The sequence below is a fragment of the Ictalurus punctatus genome, unplaced genomic scaffold (genome assembly GCF_001660625.3).
Source record: "Ictalurus punctatus breed USDA103 unplaced genomic scaffold, Coco_2.0 Super-Scaffold_100046, whole genome shotgun sequence".
NCBI classification, from domain to species: Eukaryota; Metazoa; Chordata; class Actinopteri; order Siluriformes; family Ictaluridae; genus Ictalurus; species Ictalurus punctatus.
In genome coordinates, this window is record NW_026521087.1 from 931,850 (window position 1) to 953,141 (window position 21,292).

At 39.6% G+C, this 21,292-nt stretch overlaps 1 protein-coding gene and 1 long non-coding RNA gene across 2 annotated transcripts; both read right to left on the reverse strand.

Annotated features, from left to right (window-relative positions):
• Positions 1–15,565: 15,565 nt before the first annotated feature.
• Positions 15,566–16,552, reverse strand: LOC128630022 (E3 ubiquitin-protein ligase UBR2-like). Its single transcript, XM_053678602.1, has 3 exons — positions 16,406–16,552; positions 16,249–16,318; positions 15,566–16,169 (listed from the first exon to the last, which is right to left on the reverse strand). The coding sequence occupies exons 1-3, from the start codon at positions 16,518–16,520 to the stop codon at positions 15,977–15,979; spliced, it is 378 nt and encodes a 125-aa protein (XP_053534577.1). The 5' UTR covers positions 16,521–16,552; the 3' UTR covers positions 15,566–15,976.
• Positions 16,553–17,591: 1,039 nt separating this feature from the next.
• Positions 17,592–19,067, reverse strand: LOC128630076 (uncharacterized). The gene is made up of 3 exons (XR_008394316.1): positions 19,037–19,067; positions 17,989–18,069; positions 17,592–17,852 (listed from the first exon to the last, which is right to left on the reverse strand). It is a non-coding gene; the product is annotated as an uncharacterized LOC128630076 (long non-coding RNA).
• Positions 19,068–21,292: the final 2,225 nt, after the last annotated feature.

Here is a 21,292-nt window from a genome sequence, read left to right on the forward strand (position 1 = left end):
GTGAACATCATCATTCCCAATGTTATCCAGGCTCTCACGCTCTGTGAAGTGGAAGTCTATGGGGTTCCAGGTTACACTTTTATATCCAGTTCACAATTTCATATACATTTGAAGTCAAATTAAGTTTTACAACAGCTGCTAAATATCAACATTGCTAATTTTTTTTAGTGCCTGTTACTAAGAGGGCATTTCTGAGATTGAAGTTTAACATCAGTGAGTATCTTATGAACCCTACTGTGAGGGACAAAATTATTCAAAAGGTTTGTGTTCATGACATGTATGGTAGATTCATAAATAAATAAATAAATAATACTAATTTTTCATCATAGACGATATCTGCCAATGCCCAGCCTTCAGTGCGTCAGATCTGGTGGACTACAGAACCAGAGGTGGAAAATGAAACTTAAAAAACGGTAGGAAAAATCAGTACTACTACTGCAATAATAATAATAATAATAATAATAATAATAATAATAATACAACTACTTCTACTGCTAATAATAATAGTAATATAGCGATAAGAGGCAATCTGTCCAAACACTCCCTGCATATAGCACTCCCAGTGGCCAGTTCTTGTCAAGATTCATAGAACAATAAAGAGACCATATGTGAACATACTTATGCATATCACATTTTGTGATGATGGCTCAATGCTAGTTGTGTAACCTACCTGCTGAAAGCCGACTGGCAGAAGGCAGACATTTTTGAAGTAATTCAGTTACAGATTAGCAGAAAGCGCACAGCAAATTATGCTCAATTGGCATTTTGGTTCCTGAGAAACAGCTATTTGAACTTAACGCTGACCCTTATAAACATGAACAGCACGCCCCAGGTAGCCAATTTGAGCGAGATTGCATTGGATACTAGGAGGTCCATCCCTGAACTTTCTATTCAAGTTTTGTGGCAATAACCCAATGGGAAACTTTTCAATTATCTGATATCTGATTGGCCAATGACAGGCATGTGTTTTTTCAGTAATTAAGTCATCATGAGAATCTATTATAGATTAGCACATACGGTATATCTACCATATCAAATTTCAGCTTGATCAGACATACAGTTCCTCATAAACAGCTATCTGATCTTAGCTCTGTTCCATTTGTATGACCAAATTTGGCACATAGCAAAAAATGCTAAACTAACTTTTGCCAACTAGTGCTAGGATGTTTGGCCTAGCTTCAGAAATTTGGTGACAGTCCTCATTAATTAATTTTTGGTGTGATGCTCAATAATTATCAAAAACATGTTGACATTTGTAAACAGCAACATCTCACTTTCCTGGGTAATGGGAGGAAGTACTACAACCCCAATTCAAAAAAAGTTGGGACATTGTGAAAAATGTAAATAAAAACAGAATGCAATGATTTGCAATCTCATAAACCGATATGTTATTCACGGTAGAACATAAAAAACAAATCAAATGTGTAAACTGAGGAAATGTAGCATTTAAAGGAAAAAAATAGGTAACTTTGAATTTATGGGCGCAACACGTCTCAAAATAATTTGGACGGGGCAACAGAAGGCTGGAACAGTAAGTGTTACTAAAAAGAAAGAACATTGTGCTACTAATTATGTTAACTGGCAACAGGTCAGTAACATGATTGGGTTTAAAAAGAGTATCTTAGAGAGGCAGAGTCTTTCAGAAGTAAAGATGGGCCTCTGTACACCAATCTGTGAAAAACTACATCTACAATTTGTGGAACAATTTCAGAATAATGCTCCTCGATGTAAAATTGTGAAGGCTATGAATATCTCATCATCTACAGCACATCATACCATGAAAAAATTCAGAATCTGGAGAAATCTGTGGCCCGAGTCTCTTTCCATAAATCTTAAATAAACACCTCCTTATAGATAGCTTCACCATATCAACGACTAAAAGTTTTTATTAAAGTAGTACAGCACAAATCTGTTTATTATTAGACTTTGATTATGTGGAATGTTTGCCAGAGAAGTCTCTGTGAATGATTTGCTATCATAGAAAGGATAACTTATTACAATGAGAACATTAATATAAACCTGAGATATGAATTGCAACCTTCAGACCTTCTGACCTATCAGATTCCAGAGTGCAACAGCAGTGTGATATAATTTGTATTAAATACACTAAAATGTCTATTAATAGTTCCATGAAATTTGCAGAAAATCAGTTTACTGTTACTTATTTATTAATTCATTGATTTATTTCTTTTACCTGAGTGATATTACAGTCAAGAATTTTGTCATTCTGACTTACAGGTGGCAGAAATATATCTGAAACAAGAAGAAGAAGAAGCGGAAGAAGAAGAAGAAGTGTTCAAAGAACAAAAAGAAAGAAAAAACATCAAATGTGTGAGGTTTGGGTTTAGCACTTGAAAATACTAGCTAACTGATGTTATAGCTTTATTAATTAGAAGTACTAGAAGTTTTTTAGTTTGTTTGTTTGGGAAATGTATCCATGAAAAATTATTACCACAGGGTTTGTACAAGGTGCTTGAATTTGGCATTTGGAAATTTAAGTACTGGAAAACCTTGAAAATAGCCAATCTTTTTTTATGTTAAAAAAGTGGTTAAAAAGTGCTTGAATGATAAAACATCAATAAATAAAAAATAACAATCACTTTAAAGGGTTTATTTTCAAAAGAACACGAATACAATCCTTTCACTCAAAATAAGACTCCCCGCTGCAGCCCCTCCTCCTCCTGCCGTTCACTCATTCATTTTAACAGGGACAGATTCGGTCCACTTATCAGACCCCTTTAGCAACTTTTTTTTTTTTTTTTTAAATCATCTAGCGACATATCGAGCGACTTTTTGGACAAACCTTAGCTACTTTCCATAGAAGATAATGGCCAGTACTGCGCGGCGAGTGCGAGGTCCTGCTTTCAGAAACAGAAAAAATGTCCAGAATGTCTCTGAAACACTTCAGCCTATGATTAGCCATGGATTCCTGGGAGGACACTGTAGCAGTTTCTGAGGATTTCTTCTCATCACTCCACTGTAAAAACAAACAAACAAAACAAACAAACAAAAAAAAAACAAACCACTAAATGCTAGCTTCATCTTCTTTTAATTTGATTGTCAGTGCTCAACTCAAACCAACAGCAGAATTATTAATAATATCAGGAATGATTGTGTCTAAAATCAACCACTGATTATATCCCACTTGTTTGTTTCTAGATTGTATGATTTATTTAGCCAAATCTAAACTCACTTCTCCATTTGTGTAACTGGATACTCAGGATAATAAAATTTCACTCTCGTTTCCATCCAACCCCATTTTCTACATCTCCTATCATACAGGAACCTTGAGCCTATCCCAGAGATCATAGGGCACAGGACAGGGTACACCCTGGACAGGGTACCAGTCTATCGCAAGGCACACTCACATACACATTCACACACCCATTCATACACTACAGACACTTTGGACATGCCAATCAGCCTACCATGCATGTCTTTGGACAGGGGGAGCAGCACAGGGAGAACACGCAAACTACGCACACACAGGGTTGTGGTGGGAATCAAACCCCCAACCCTGGAGGTGGGAGGCAAACGTGCTTAGCACTAAGCCACCGTGCGCCCCACTCTGGTCTCTTTAATAAAAATGTGACACACAGAATAGCACAATGTGCTATCAAATAAATAGTGGGTGACTGTTTTCTTTATAGTGTATATGCACTGTAAATGACTTCATATTTAAAAACATAAATGTAACCGACATGCTGCTTTATTAAATCATAGCAACTTGAGCACCTGCCTAGCCCTACTCTGAATATGAGGAACTTTCCTACACAACTATTGACATAACTAATGGTCTGCACTTATATAGTGCTTTTTAACCTGAGCAGTGTTTCCCATTCACCCATTCTCACACCAATGGTAGCAGAGCTGCCATGCAAGGTGCTACCTTGACATCAGGAGCAACTTGGGGTTCAGTGTCTTGCCCAAGGACACTTCGAGTCATGTGGGCCAGGAATCGAACCTCCAACCCTACGATTAGACAACCTGCTCTACCACCTGAGCACAGCCACCAACTAGATAACTAGATGTTTAAGTCAGCTTATCCCATTCCTTCATTTTCTTGTTACATATAGATTAAGTCTCTTAAGTGTTTCCTACATGTATATATATTTTTAATTTGCATATGTCTACCAATATGTAAGCCAATGCATATGTTTTACACTACTAATACAAAATGTCCCAGTGAGGCCTTCTACACCCATCAAAATATTGCCATCTCACTGTTTGACAGAATAAAATATAGCAATGATGCTTTAGAATTAGATAAATTAAGTTTCTGCAAAATATTAATTGAACTATTCATTTAGAATTCAAAAAGTACATTAATGACTTTTGTAATGACCACTGTGTAGCCCATGTAGCACACTAACCCTAATGTGCATGACCGCATGTACTATGTTGCAATAATAATAATAATAATAATAATAATAAAATTTATTATTATTATCACCAAATAATCACTTCACTGGACAGGAGTGTGATGTAACGACACAGGACAGTTAGCAGGAAGTAAGCGCAGGAGCGCCGTCTTTATTGATAAACAAACTAACAGAACACAAGAAACGCGGTCTATGCTGAACAGGACTAGCTGGATCAACCATGGAACTACAGTCTAGGCATTACTCGAAAACAGAACATGGAACTGAGACCGCTAGCATGCTACACGCATTCTAACACAGTGCTAAAGCTATACTCCTTAAACACTACTAACGTTACAAACTATAACACTGCGCGAAGTGCGCAGCCACACGAGGGGTTTAAATAACCAACATAATTATCTAAAGCATAGACACCTGGAGAAATAAAGACACACCCTCGAACATAAGCCAATACCTGGACAGGAAGTAAATCAAAACAAACGAGCCGCGCGTGTCCATATGTCAGGGTCTCGTGCACGCGCGCTCTGCAGCAGTCTTTGCGCTTCGACGCCGCAGCGCCATCCACCGGCGGAAGCGTAACAGATGTAAAAACAGACTTAAAAACATTGAGTCATTTAACACAGGTCAACTGTTTTCTATTATACAAGCAGCGTGTGTGTGTTCTGTTTCATTTTCTTTTCAGGGATAAACATACTGGAGGATTTTTTGTTGATCTGGCACAAAATTAAATGGACCTAAGTTACATTAAAAAGGGGGAAACTATGGGTACCAAGGTTATAAGTTATAAACTAGGGAACACTGAGAGAGAGAGAGAGAGAGAGAGAGAGAGAGAGAGAGAGAGAATCGGCATGTGGTCTGCGCCTCTGTAGCACCGCTGTTCTACAGTAAGTGCTGAGGGGGGGACCTGAATATCGGGCTGCCAGATCGCTTCATTTCAACTATAACTATTAACTGGATGGGGTGGGGTTAATATTTGACTAGTGCATAAATTACACCTAATACGTCTAGGTCACTAGTTACTATTAGCTATAATTTAATCAAAAAAGAGAACCTAGTATGTTTATTAGAAACCAACCAAAATTACTCCAATAGTGAGACATGTAAAAGTCCCTGAAGTTACAAAGGAACCCAGGGTAACTTCTAAGCAAACAAAGGCCTCTCTCACATTGGCTAATGTTAATGTTCATGAGTTCACCATCAGGAGAACACTGAACAACAATGGAGTGAATTACAGTGTTACAAGGAGAAAGCCACTGCTCTCCAAAAAGAACATCGCGGTCCATCTGCAGTTTGCTAATGATTACGTGGAAAAGTCTTTTGGAAAAATGTTTTGTGTGGAAAAATATAAGCTTTTGGTTTAAATAAGAAGTGTTATGTTTGGAGAAAGCAAACACTACATTCCAGCATAAGAACCTTACTTATAAGAACCTTGAACCTTGAACAGTAAACAAACGAACACAATACGTAAGAAGACATCTTAAACCGCTTTTTAAACATAGCATCTCATTATTACAGATCTTACCCAGCACGGGGTTTTCAAACCTGACTCGCGGGACTTCTGTGTTCGACCCTTTGTGAAAAAAAGAAGTAAAAGCATTAAACACATACACATCATACATAGGATCGAACAATTATAAAGAATAACAACGCACGTACCGCTTGCCTTGTTCAGAAACCTGATTTCGTCTACGATGTCCGGGATAGACACAATGTCAGCATCACCTGTAGCGTTAGATACCTGTTTTATTCACCACAATAAACCCATAAATTCGTTTATAAATAAAAACATTCTTAACTATGTGTAATAATAATAATAATAATAATAATAATAATAATAATAATAATAATAATAACAATAATAATAATAATAATAATAATAATAAAAACACTTACTGTTGCGACAGACAGCCATCTCCTCTTTGAAGTATTCTCAAAAATAATATATAAAGCTTTAAAGGTGAGTTAAAACGAGAATCGACGATTCGCCTAAAATTACACAGCGCTCTGATACACAGCCGCGATCTTAGAGACTTCTGCGTAACTGGCCGTACTTTTAAACATAAAGCATACCTATTGTAGGGTGTGTCGTAAAGCAATTAACACCCCCGCAGACACTCATTATCATAAACAATCTGTAGGATCACACCACGACCCCCCTAGTCATAAAAAAAACTCTTTGGTCAGGAAGAAACAAAGGGCCATAAATTAAGCACTCCTAGAGAAACACAGGCCTGACACGGACGAGGCCATAAATTAGCCCTCTAGTTCTACCGCCGTGATTGACATTTTGACAGAACGTACTGGCTACGTTGAAAACATGTGAATGGATGTGTTTAGAGAGACAGAGAGAGAGGCGTGTCTGAAAACACGTATGTGTGGGCGGGGTTTAGCGAGAGTGAGGCGTCTCCGTTTAACTTCATTACTGCTTAACACAGCGACTGGAAGACATCTCTGGAAAAAACTTCTCTCCTAGTTTAAACATTACGGAGATTCTTTTAGCCAGCACTTTAACATTTTTACCTCGTAAGGATCTTTGTTTAGAAGTCGTGTAATACGCGCTATTCTTTTTAAACATCTCTTTTAACCATTTTTACCTCCTAAAGTTTTTATGTGTTTTTTGGGAAACCTGGTAATACGGATTCTTTTTAAACATCTCTTTTGATCATTTTTTTACATCCTGAAGGTTTGTGTTTAGAATGTATGTAATACAAACGATTATTTTAAACAGATTCTATTTTAAACAGATTTTTTTTTTTAAAAAAGACGCTTTAACTCCTAAACTTTTTATTCAAAGCTAAAACGGGATCCCTAAAAAACATAATCAACAATTGTTTTCATTTATTTCACAAAACAAATATTCTACTCATATATGTACACATTCAAACATCATGCTTTTCTAACAATGTGTTTACACAAACGAAATAACGCCACAAAGTAACACAAACACAGCCCCATATTAAAAACATTATTTCTTTTCAGACGTATTTCACCCCACCAAAAACCAAACTCATTAACATAAACACCTTTTGTCAGGAGGGGGACTATTCCCCCCAACACACACCTCTCCACAACACCCCCAGACACAAAGGAGCCAGATTGACCATCTGATAAACTCCATAGGGTTACCCCCCTCACCATCCCTATAGACCTGTCAGTCAGGGAAGCACAGAGGGTCATAAATTATCACACACAACACTTTGATTGACAGTTTGACAGAAAGTGTATGATATAACTACTAACATGGATTAGGAAAAAAGGACATAAAATAATGACAAAGACTAAAGGAAAAGGAGAGACAGAGAATGTGTGTGAGAGAGAGGATGAGAGGGAATGATAGAGAGAGAGATATGAACGAGAATTAAATAGAAAGAATGAAAAGCAGAAATCAGGAGGGGAAAAAAGCAAAAAATATGAGAGACAAAGTACACAAGGGACTGACAGAAAAAGTTAAAAACGAAAAAGGATAGGAAAGAAATGTAAAAAATAAAGAAAGAGCAAAAAGGGAACAATAAAAATGATAAATATGAAAGAATCGTGGTAGAGGAATAAAAAGGTAGGACACAATTGGTAAAGAGCAGGAGAAACCGTGCAAAAAGAGAGGAAGACAGATAAATTAAAAAGGAAAGAGAGGAAGGAGAAAAGAGTGAGAGGGGGATGAAAGAAATGAAGAAAGAGATTAACATGTCACCTTGAAGTCAGTTTTGTCGGCGATGTGATTTAACATCCCCTGTGTGAGTGGTGGCCTGATGACCACGGCAACAGGACCCTGGCTCGGGCTCACCGGCTGGGCGGAGTCAGCCATGTCCACCCGTTCTGCTGTCGCCATGGCGACAGACTGAGTCAGACCCACCAGATCCATGAGGAGGGGGACGGAGAGGATGTTGAAGTCCAGCTCAGAGAAACAGGAGTTCATCAGAGACTCGAGCCACCGAGAAGGCGGAGTCACACCGCCGCATCACCATCACCACACACACACACACACACACACACACACACACACACACACACACACACACACACACACACACCATTAATAATCATATTAACTATTATTATTGTTGATCTTGATATTCATTTAGAAGTAATCATACACCGTAATTAGTAATAATAAACAGCAAATAATAAATAAATCAGTAATATTACATTAAAAAAGTAAATCCAGAATAACCATTAGAAAACTTTCAAATAAACAATAATATGCAAATCTGAGAGTATGTTCCGTTTAATATGTGCTGGTTAAATAAAATCATTTTGGTTTGTGACCTTTCTGCTCATCTCTGGAGGGAGATTTGAGGTTTCCCTCGGCGATGTACACGGGGAAACGAACACTCCAGGAAGAGCTGACACGCAGCTGTGAACGCAGCCCCGCAACCGCGTGACCCGGGGCGATGTAGAGCTCCACCAGTCTGCACAGGAAGTGCTTGAGGCAGTGTTTATAATTCATACTGTTTACTGGAATTCATACTGTTTACTGGAAATTTTACATAACACCCCAACCAACAACCGCAACAAAACAATCACAGCCAAAACCAAAATAAAGGGGGAAACAAAAAACAATAACAACCAGGAAAAAAAAATGAAGATGATTAGTATTTACCATCTACCTCTCCTCAAAACACCTCCAGGGTGTGTACATCATTGAAGTAGGTAATAAATTGTTGCCATTTTCCCAACAATGAGTCACCCCTGCCTCTGATGTTGTACTTGATTTTTTCAAGTTTTAAAAAGAAGATTAAGTCTTTAAGCCAGATTGATATAGAGGGGGGTTGTGGAGAGGTCCAAGACAACAATATTCTGTGCCGAGCAAGTAACGATGCAAAAGCCACAACACTAGCTTGTTTATGGTTCAGAGGCTGACGCTGAGATGGAACCCAAAAGATGGCAATTAAAGGACAGACATCCAATCTGATTTTAAGAACGTCGGACATAATTTCGAAGAAAGAGTTCCAAAAGTTCTGCAGTTTGGGACAGAGTGCAAACATATGACTGCGGTTACAGGGTGAAAGTTTGTATTTTTCACACATGTCAGGAACATTGGGATATATTTTAGACAGTTTCCTCCTAGAGATTTAGGCTCTATGGACCACTTTAAACTGTATGAAACTAAGTCTAGCACAGGACGTGGTGGTACGTATATTATCTAATGCTCTGCCCCAGTAATCATCCTCAAGCTCCAGGCCCAATTCCTCTTCCCAAGCACTAATGGGTTTGATATTGTAAGAATCATCCTGTGACCAGATTGTTACATATATCCGTGAAATAATGCCACCCTTATGAGGATTCAGTTTGAACACCTCTTCCCATGCAGACTTTGTAGGTAAGGAGGGAAAACCAGCGAATAGGGAGGAGACACAATGCCTAACTTGAAAGAAACGGAATAGGTGAGACGGAGGCAGGCTGAATAACGAGGATAATTCAGAAAATTTCACAAACACATTATTAATGAAAAGATCCTCAAAGCATTTCAGACCCTTCTTTTCCCACAAAGAGAATGTGGAATCTATAAAGGGGGGGAGGGGTGGTTATTAGACATTTATTAGATAGATTTAAAATGATAGGTTATTAGATAGATTTAAAATGATGGTGAAACTGATAGAAAATTTTTAGAGAGGTACGTACTATTGGATTATCTGTGTAGTGTGAAAGGGGTATAGGAAGGGAGGAGAACACCATAGCTGGAAGGGACTTTGAAACACAAGACTTCGCTTCTAAGTGGCACCATGGAAGAGAGGGGGCCTGCACCCAGAGCACCAGTTTCTAAATATTAGCCGCCCAATAATAATACATGAAATTGGGAAAGGAGAGGCCACCACTTAGTTGACTCCTCTGAAGTGAAAATTTGGAAACTCTGGGAGTTTTTCCTGCCCATATAAAAAGAGGAGATTAATTGGTCTACATTCTTGAAGTAAAGATTTGGGTAAAAACAAAGGGATGTACTGGAAAAGGTAGAGGAATGTTGGAAGAATGTTCATTTTTACTGAGTTTATTCTACCAATAGGAGATAATGGTATAGCTGCCCATCTTTGAAAGGCTGACTTTCAAAAGATGGGTGTAAAATTCGCCACCATTAATGCAGAATAAGAACGGGTGACATTAACTCCGAGATATTTGAATTTTGAATCCTCCAAATGAAAAGGTATTTCAGTCCGTTTTATTTTTTGGTCAGACTGGTTTATGGGGAAGCATTCACACTTTTGTAGGTTCAGTTTATTCCCTGAAAATTTCCCCAAAGTCACTTAATACACGTATTATCTCTGGAATAGTTGCAATTGGATCTGTAACAAAGTAGTAAGTCGTCAGCATATAGGGCTGGTTTATGTTCAATTCCCTTGCGGATTATACCCTGAAATACAGGAAGAGTTCTAAGCGCTCTCGAGAGAGAGGCTCAACTGCTATGGCAAAAAGTAAGGGAGACAGAGGACATCCCTGGCGCATACCCCGTGACAGAGTAAAATAGTCAGATTTAGTATCGCTGGTATTTATGGAAGCTTGTGGTTCCACATATAATAAACGGATCCACGATATCAGTACATCCCCAAAGCTGAACCTCTTCAGCACCATAAATAGATTTTCCAATTCTATTCTATCAAACGCCTTTTCTGCGTCCAAAGAAATGACCACTTCAGAGGAGTTGCTGTTTTATTTTGAATATAAAATACTAAGTAGAGTACGAATATTAGAAAAGGAATGCCGTCCTTTTGTAAAATCCGGTTTGCTCCTCTGAAATAATGCTAGGGAGAACCCCCTCTAAACGAGAGGCCAAAAGTTTGGCTAAAATCTTGACGTCAACATTGAGGAGGCTGATAGGTCTGTATGAATTACATGATGTTGGGTCCTTCCCATCTTTAAGCAATAGAGTTATAGACACTTGTCTCAATGTTTGTGGCAGTGTACCTAGTTCTAAGGATTCCTCGAATACAGCCAGAAGTAATGGGGCCAACGCAACATGAAATTTCTTATAAAATTCGGAAGGAAACCTGTCCGGGCCAGGTGACTTCTTAGATTGCAGTGAATTGATTGAGTTAGTGATCTCATCTAAGGTGATGGGGTTGTCAAGCTCAGATGCCAATAGAGGGTCAACTCTGGGAAAATCAATATTTCTAAGAAAATGGTCCATGTTACCTGAATTGTCAGGAGCTCCAGCTGTGTATAAAGAGGAGTAAAAACTTTTAAAAGTTGAATTAATTTCTACAGGATCCGAGGTTAATGCACCACTGGACTGCATAATCTGAGTAATAGAGTGCAAAGCCGGTCGGTTATGTAGTTGGTGAGCCAAAAACCGACCGACCTCATCCCCATATTCATAATAATTGCCACACGTATGTAACAGCCTCTCCCCCTCACCTGTCGATAACAACTCGAACTCCGCCTGCAAATAAAGCCTTTGTTCATGCAGCTCAGGGGTCGGGTTGAGAGCATATTGGTCGTCAATAGCTCGAATGTTATCCGATATCTCTTTTCTTATCCTTGAGTTGCTTATTGGCATGAGCAGAATAAGAGATTATCTGTCCCCTTAAGAAGGCCTTTAGAGTTTCCCAAAGTAAAGAGTAAGAGATTGCATTAGTTTGATTAGTAAGAAGAAAATCATCTCTTGAAGTAGAAATATACTTGCAAAATGCTGAAAAAGTAGAGAATTAAGCCTCCATGGTGGACGATGGCACGATGTGAAGGTAGAAGAGCGTGGACTGAAATAACAATTGGTAGATATTCAGAGTTTACAACCCGAGAAATTAGAGAGTTATTAATAAAAAAGTAATCAATGCGAGAAAACGATGAGAAAAAAAAAAGTATTTTCCTCACTGTGGGGTTAAAATACCTCCACGGATCAATGTAACCATTCTGAACCATAAACTCAGAGAACACCTTCACCATTGCAGAGGGAGCCTTTGCAACAGCGCTAGATTTGTTCAAAACCAGGTCAATAACACAGTTTAAATCCCCCCCAAATATCAAGAGATGTGTGTTCAAAGCAGGAATTTTTGATAACAAATTCTGAGCAAAAGGAGCGTTATCAAAATTTGGGGCATATACATTCACCCAAACTACTGGCGTTTGTGAAATTTTCCCTTCCACAATCACATATCTACCATTTACATCAGAAATAACTTTATCAGAAGAAAAGGGTAAGTCTTACTTATCAAAATAGAAACTCCCCTGGACCTGGAATCAAAATTGGAGTGGAACATATGCGATGTCCAGCGAGCTTGGAGTCTGTGTTGATCCCTGAGATGGTGATGAGTTTCCTGAAGAAATGCAACGTCAGGTTTTTGTAGTTTTAAATGTGTCAAAACCTTGGATCTTTTAATGGGACCATTCAGACCTTTTACATTCCAACTTGGAAATCTGATCGAGCTTCGCATACCTGATTGTCATTCCATTGACTGAAGACACCTGACTCTAATATCACCTTCAGATTAACTGCTAATCCTAGATGTTCACATACTTTTGCCACTCTCAGATATGTGATATTGGATCATTTTCCTTAATAAATAAATGACCAAGTACAATCTTTTTGTCTCATTTGTTTAACTGGGTTCTCTTTATCTACTTTTAGGACTTCTGTGAAAATCTGATGATGTTTTAGGTCATATTTCTGCAGATATAAATAAAAGTCTGTTTGCTGTACACATATTACCAGTATCCAGTGTTATTCAAAATAAAATATTTTCGCTTGATAGCGTGGAACCTCGTACACCAAACACAAATCTGCAACTAGATGCACAGCCTACACACATACAGTAGAGACAAACATTGATTATAAATTTATTATTATTATTATTATTATTATTATTATTATTATTATTATTATTACTACTACAGACTTCAAGAGAGATGATAGAGAAGCCCTTGCATTTAGTCTTTTTCCCTGAATCTGTACTAAAATATGATGGGAAGAAAATGAGGTGTCTCTACCTGAGGTTCGTTGCTGTGCTTTTTCCATAAGCCCTAATCATTCCCTCTTTAGGTCTACAGGGACCTTTCCAGACTGTAGGGAATGTTGAGGTCCACCAGGTGAGACGTACATGTAGCACTTCAGGTAGTACCTCTGACGGAAGAAATCACAGCATTTGCCAGGAGGGAAAATTTAAGACCAAACTGCAAAAACATTTTGGATAATATAAATACTGACACAGGCGTTTAGGCTATCTAACATTTAAAGGGTGTTTAAAGGAACATTCTGTGTTTCCTTTAAACACCCTTTAAATGTTAGATAGCCTAAACGCAACATCAACAGCAACATTTTCCATTTAGCGTATAGACTGGGCTAAATGGAAAATGTTGCTGCTTTAACAAATTTAAACCCTTATTAAGCTTGGTCAATTATTATTTTAAAAAATTAAGAAAATAATACATTTAAGAAATTGTCTAACATCATTTACAGAACATAAGACATTCCTCAGTTTCAAAACTCTTGGCATATACTTGACTATGTTAGAGATGCACCGATAGTCGGTATCGGCCGATAAAGGCTATTTTTCATGCTATGGGCTTTCGGCCAATAGTTTAAAAACATCCGATGATCAGGGCCGATTATATCCTGTCAATCAAAAGAGGGCGGGAAAACACATGGTCTTTGTGCTGTGTGTAAAGATGATGTCTCGTGTGGAATAATAAAACTGCAGTTTGTAATCTCTGTAAGCTCTGCACTGCTAAAAATTTACACTGGAAGTAAATTTTACGACGCAAAAGTTTTGCCGTGGGACTCGATCTCACTCTACACTTGTTGGGGAGATATTCCAGAAAGCTGAGGCCCATATCTCTTGAACAGCTTCTGTGAGGGAAGACCAGGTTTGGGGAATGATTATGTAACTCTCCTCTTGATCTGGCGGGTAGGGTGTAAGATGCTTTTGGGTAGGTCCGACAGTAATGCTGCTTTCTCTCCAAGCTCTGTTTCTTCTTTTCCTCTCTCTCTTTCTCTGGTTTCTCGTTCCACGCCTCTTTATATGATTAACACATTTTAGATTGTACACCATAATTAAACAGCATACACACATCATTAAACAGCATACATGATCATTATTAAGTAAGCACTTGTACCATAAAATCATTCATTCAATCTTTCCTTGTGCCTTTGTAGTGACCCTAGGGAATAGTCATGATCATACAGGGAGGGAAATAATTATTTGACCCCCTCTCAATCAGAAAGATTTCTGGCTCCCTTTAAGAGTGTACTCCTAATCTCAGCTCGTTACCTGTATAAAAGACACGTGTCCACAGAAGCAATCAATCAATCAGATTCCAAACTCTCCACCATGGCCAAGACCAAAGAGCTCTCCAAGGATGTCAGGGACAAGACTGTAGACCTACACAAGTCTGGAATGGGCTACAAGAACATTACCAAGCAGCTTGGTGAGAAGGGGACAACAGTTGGTGCGATTATTCGCAAATGGAAGAAACACAAAAGAACTGTCGATCTGCCTCGGCCTGGGGCTCCATGCAAGATCTCACCTCGTGGAGTTGCAATGATCATGAGAACAGTGAGGTATCAGCCCAGAATTACACGGGAGGATCTTGTCAATGATCTCAAGGCAGCTGGGACCATAGTCACCAAGAAAACAATTGGTAACACACTACACCATGAAGGACTGAAATCCTGCAGCGCGCGCAAGGTCCGCTGCTCAAGAAAGCACATGTACATGCCCGTCTGAAGTTTGCCAGTGAACATCTGAATGATTCAGAGGACAACTGGGTGAAAGTGTTGAGGTCAGATGAGACCAAAATGGAGCTCTTTGGCATCAACTCAACTCGCCGTGTTTGGAGGAGGAGGAATGCTGCCTATGACCCCTGGAACACCATCCCCACCGTCAAACATGGAGGTGGAAACATTATGCTTTGGGGGTGTTTTTCTGCTAAGGGGACAGGACAACTTCACCGCATCAAAGGAACGATGGACGGGGCCATGTACCGTCAAATTTTGGGTGAGAACCTCCTTCCCTCAGCCAGGGCATTGAAAATGGGTCGTGGATGGGTATTCCAGCATGACAATGACCCAAAACACACGGCCAAGGCAACAAAGGAGTGGCTCAAGAAGAAGCACATTAAGGTCCTGGAGTGGCCTAGCCTGTCTCCAGACCTTAATCCCACAGAAAATCTGTGGAGGGAGCTGAAGGTTCAAGTTGCCAAACGTCAGCCTCGAAACCTTAATGATTGGAGAAGATCTGCAAAGAGGAGTGGACAAAATCCCTCCTGAGATGTGTGCAAACCTGGTGGCCAACTACAAGAAACGTCTGACCTCTGTGATTGCCAACAAGGGTTTTGCCACCAAGTACTAAGTCATGTTTTGCAGAGGGGTCAAATACTTATTTCCCTCATTAAAATGCAAATCAATTTATAAAATTTTTGACATGCGTTTTTCTGGATTTTCTTGTTGTTATTCTGTCTCTCACTGTTCAAATAAATCTACCATTAAAGTTATAGACGGATCATTTCTTTGTCAGTGGGCAAACGTACAAAATTAGCAGGGGATCAAATACTTTTTTCCCTCACTGTACAAGCACAGAAAAACAACAAATGCATATCATAATGTTCTTTACCAAAAAGCAAAACATTTTTACTAACTACCCCTTAACACACGTTAGTGAATATTGTAAATCTTATACATGAATTCTTAGTCCGTAAGAAATGGGTGCAGACTGACCTATAGACTGGATGGTGCAAGAACAGCTGCCCCAGCACATGATAGGCACACGGGGGTCCTGCTCATTAGGGTGCACCTTAAGGCCAACTTTATAAGTTGCGGTCCCAAATGTCATCAGCATCTCCCTTATGGAGCTTGAATAAGGGGTGCTATCAAAACTCATCACAGATCAGTGTTAAAGACACACTCAGATACGCAGTTGTGAAAGGAAACCGTGGGTATGCTTACACTGGTGTGTGGTCCAGCCTGAAACTCTCAGGAGGAGGAGAGTCCTCCACAGTCTCTGTCTCACCAGCATCTAAAAGACAAACACCACAATATGACTGCCTGTGCACACATACACACACAAATAAGGAGCACACGCACTATATATGATGAGACTCACTTGTTGGCTTGGCTCTCTTATGAGCAGAGTGCAAGGCTCTGATCTGCTGGCACGTTGTATTCAGCCAATGAGCCAGACCTGGCTGCTCACTATTGCTGTAACTACAAACATGCATGCATTTTACTATTTAACCAGAGAAAATGTCACCTCAATGGGACAACTGGCAAATTTACTGTAATAAACTTGAGTCAGTGTGACTAAATATCTTGCAACAGCAGTGGATTAGCCATCTTACATAAGCAGAAACTCTATACTCTGATCTCAACATGGCAAGACATGCAATTCAGCTACAGATGATATCAATTCCCTTGCTATAAAATATATAAATAAATAAACGAATAATGGAATGGGGTATGAACTGTTACAATGTCATTCTGTACCCTTCCATGCATTTCATAGGCAAATTTGCATTGGTTACAGAGCCACTACAACTAACACTGTATTGGTAAACAGTTTGCCCAACTCCTCACCTCTGCCAGCAGTGAGAGTGCATGATGTGGCCACAGCTGCCGGTATGGGTACCAAAGGACAGGTCAGGGTGCATGAAGAGGGGATCACTAGCTCTCTGGAACACACATGTATCCTCCAGAAATAAGCACACTGGCTACTCAAACCTTTCCAATTACTTGACTTGCACACTGTAAACCATAACCTTACCTAGATTGTGAGGGGGTCTTTTGTGGTTCTTGGACATGACCGTAGAGCGTTGGACAAAGGCAGCGAGCACCATGGCGGTGCCATCAGGTAGGATCTCCTGCGCTTCGTGACACAGGATACACATCTCCATCTGCCTCCTCTCTCCTCCTCTGGCACGCCAACGACGAGGTCCCACACACAGCCAGAGCACCGTCACCTGAACTGGGGCTGTACCAAGCAGAGACGGATGGTTACAAGTACACTATAACCTTAATTTTATGTTAAGGTCCCTCTGAATTTGTTAAAATAATCAATGTTGAATAAATGGGTTCATCTTTTTTTACTCACCAGGAAATTGCTAAAAATGGCCTAGGATCCTCTCTACTCATTACCCCAACAGAAAATGCTCTAAATGAATATGCAAGATAAAGAGTTTAAGGATGGGAATTTACTTATGTTATGTGAAGACCACCATTATATGCAAGAACCTTTAGGACAAAGAACAGACAACTGCTCAGCAAAGTTAATGAAGTGTTGATGCATGCATTTACTGACATAAATGTACTGACTGGATATTGAGAATACAATACAAGTTGAATTATTAAGAACACTGCGTCACTACGAGCATGCTTAGGTACCTATGCTCTGCTGATGTAGAGGCTGAGGCGTCCAGATGCTCTGAATCCTGCGTGAGCAGATCTATGTACTTATTGATAAAATGACTCTGGCTCTATAATGTTTGAGCCATGGTCTTTTTCCAGCACAGTTCAGCTTTCCTTTTTCTCTATGCTTTGTCTTTGTCCCACACAGTCTGCAACACACACACACCACACACACACACACACACACACACACACCACACACACACACGTAGATTTAAGCTCTTCAGCACTTTAAAGGGTAATGGTTAATATGTCAGTGGAATAGAAAGTTGCTCAAAGTGTGACCTCCTTGTGACAGTGCCCTGTTCCTTCACAGGGAGGTGCAGCAGCTGTGCACTCGCGCATCGTTTTAATGCTAACCACCATCTGTGTAGAAAAAGACACATAATTTAGGAAAATACTTTTACAAGAAAACGATACAGCAGTGCAGTTAGAACTACATGCACACACAATCAAAGTCTTGCAAAACTAAGCATATGTTCAATAGAACACACTTGTGCACTAAAAAGTATATACACACACACCATACCATTAAATACTGAAGATGCATTACAATTTTACTAACATTTAATTTGCCTGTTTGCTCTTCAAAGTACATACTGCAATACATCATTAGCCTTGGCCTACACCATGGCCTTTATATGTACATGTTCTGCCTGGTGCAGGTGTCCTGACAGTTTTCACTATATGGAAAATAAAATGCAACACATCACAGTGCATTGAAATTCAGTTTGTGTAGTAAGCAATCCTTACAATGTCATTTAAATATTCATGTTGACATACAGCTTTTAAGTAATACGCACAATAAGCCACATCAAAACACCCCTAGGGCCACCTACAGATGATCAGCAGCAAAACCGCTTTGGGGACAGTGAAGCATTTGTGCTTCACCGTGGTAAGAGGTGCTGCTTTGCCTACCAGCCACGCCACCTTGAGCGGTGTTTGAAATCCACTGCTTGGAATTCAAACAGGTCTTGATGATGCAGCACTGCTTTAAACTTCATGGTAAAAACGCTCATCTTTTGTATGTTGCGCCTACCTTCAGTGAGCGAATTGTAAAACATGCTAGGCTGCCACCTGGTGGACATATTAGGTGCTGCATAGAGAGAGTAAGGCAAATTGCAAACATAATCAAGATGTAATTTTACTTTAAGGATCCAGCGAATCATGTCTTTGTGCACTTCCAAGTGAGGGCGCATGCTGCAAGGTCTCTAACAGAGCCAGGATGCTTGGAGTGTTGCCGGGGGCTTCACCGGGACCTGTGATACAAGAACCACAGATCTAACTACAGGCTTGAGACTTTCTATTGTGTGAGATGATGTACAAAACTTACGGGAGATTTTCAGGGTGAAGTTGAAAGTAACTTCATTCGTCATCCCCAATGTTCTCTAGCTGTTGCTGCTCCTCCAGCAGAGCCATGCCTAACAAGTGCAGCACCTGTAGCAACACACACATACAGAATTGTGAACACTACTCAGTCATTAAAAAGTGATGCTCATGAACACAGCATAGCAAGTGGAATTTTGTTGAATTTACTACACTATCATGTCATTTTAACAAAACATCCAAACATTTACCCTCTGCAGCATGGACTCAGACCAGTGTCCCTCCACTGGGCTCCATAGCCCACTGCAGCACAGCTCCCAGCATGCCAAGCGGCACGTCACACTGCAGAATGTTTCCCAAGCTGGCAAACAGTGGGCAGAATGGAGGCAGGGCTACGACACACAGACACTCACACTTCAGCAATCTGCAGTCAACTGACCAATCATTTTCAGATATGACTACAATCACTGAAGAAATAGCTTACCTGGGTCCTCTCCATTCTGTCTCTTAAGCTTTCACTGAACTTCCTCTGCCTGTATCCAAAATAAACTACATAAAAATTTAGAAAAACCATTAGTGCTCATGTGACTAAAGAGAATTACTAAATCTGCCAAAAGCAGCACATCACCTTAAGGACATCCTCAGCACTAACAGCCGAATCAAAATGCAAATGGATAAGTGCATATACTGAGCTTCCAAAGAGCATTTCCTGATTAGACCACTAGGCACTCAAACTGGTATTTTGTCATTTATGTGCTTTTCTTTATCAATCACACAATCTGACAGAGGCTCTACACTTAAGAGAAGGAACTAAAGAATGAAGTAACACGTGAGTTGCAGACAGTTTTAGTTACTGCATAGCAGGAGCTCAGGTACATGCTTTAAGTAGTGAATTATTATTTACAAAAACTGTTTTCAGAATTGTAATGCTGTTCTCTCCAGGGAAGGGGTCACAATGTTAACTGATGTCTGCCCCAGAGACAATAACAGCACCGAGACTCTTCCCGTAATGTCTAACCTGAAATCTTCCTGTAATGCTGCAGACCGAGGGGTCCTGGTCCATGCCACCATGGAGGACATTTGAAGCTCATTGTAAAACACTGATTTTGAGTCTTGAACCATTTGTGTGTTCATTTGGAAGTATGCTTGGCTCTTTATCTTGTTGAAAGCCAAGTCTGAACCTCCTGGCAAAGGCAAGCTAAAGGTTCTGGGCTAAAATGTGATTGCTCCCCTCCCTCTGCTTCAGCGGTTCAACCCCAGATACCAGGCAAAAATTACTTCATGTATACAGAGATCCCCAAACTATACACCGAAACCAGACCTTATTTCAGAACATCTCGAAGAAAAAACATTTTATGCCCACATATTTATTATATATCTATTTTGTAATTGCTTTTTATATTATGTGAGTATTGTTTTTTATAATGCTCAAGTCTTTAAATAAAGGAGTTAAAAGTATTATTTATTTATACACAAAGTGGTATCGAGTATCGTGTATTTTTGCTGGTATCGACTACTAGATTTTTGGTATTGTGACATCCCCAGATTGGACATTCTATGTTTGAGTTATAACAACTTCCTTTTTCATGGTGAAACTTCTAAATTTGTGAGAGCGCCACACCCATGGCGAGCAATAAAAATTCAAAAGCTTCGGAATTTAGCATCGTCAATACCTGTAGATGAGACTGACCGAATGTGATGCCGATCTGATGAAAGCTCCAGGAGGAGTACGTTAAAGTACGAGGCCTGGAAATGGCAAAAAAAAAAAAAAAAACATAGGAAAAAATCAAGAGAAAAATCAAAATGCTGACTTCCTGTTGAGTTTAGGGTTTGGGTTCAAGAGACCAGGGAGTCAGCCATTTTAAGTGTTGTCTCAATTGCAAAATCCTTCCAGTGCACTGGAACGTTTGCTCCCTAAATAATCCCACAATGCACCACAAAAACCAGTGAGCATCGATACTCACTGTGTTCCCTTACTGGAAATGACATCACGTCTCTCAGCTAATGTCCCTCTCTAGTGTCTGGTTTAAAATGAGCTCAATCTGCAAATGCAAGGTGCCTGATGTGTCCATTGTCACTGAATATTTGAATGGAGCTATACTGAGAGCTATTGTAAATGCACTGTAGCACTTGTCTGTCCTGCAGACTTCATAGTTGAAAATGTGAACTGCTTGCTCCCAAAACTTCTTTAGTGCAGATTAGGGCTGCACAATTAATCGAATATCGATCGCGATTACGATTTTGACTGTCCACGATTAAATGA

Excerpts from the sequence above, each read along its gene's own strand:
- LOC128630022 (XM_053678602.1), bottom strand. The coding sequence starts at position 16,520 with ATGCATGTTTGTAGTTACAGCAATAGTGAGCAGCCAGGTCTGGCTCAT. Across the intron at positions 16,319-16,405 it reads TAAGAGAGCCAAGCCAACAA|ATGCTGGTGAGACAGAGACT; the intron begins GTGAGTCTCATC and ends TTTGTCTTTTAG. Across the intron at positions 16,170-16,248 it reads AGGCTGGACCACACACCAGT|CACCCCTTATTCAAGCTCCA; the intron begins GTAAGCATACCC and ends GAGTTTTGATAG.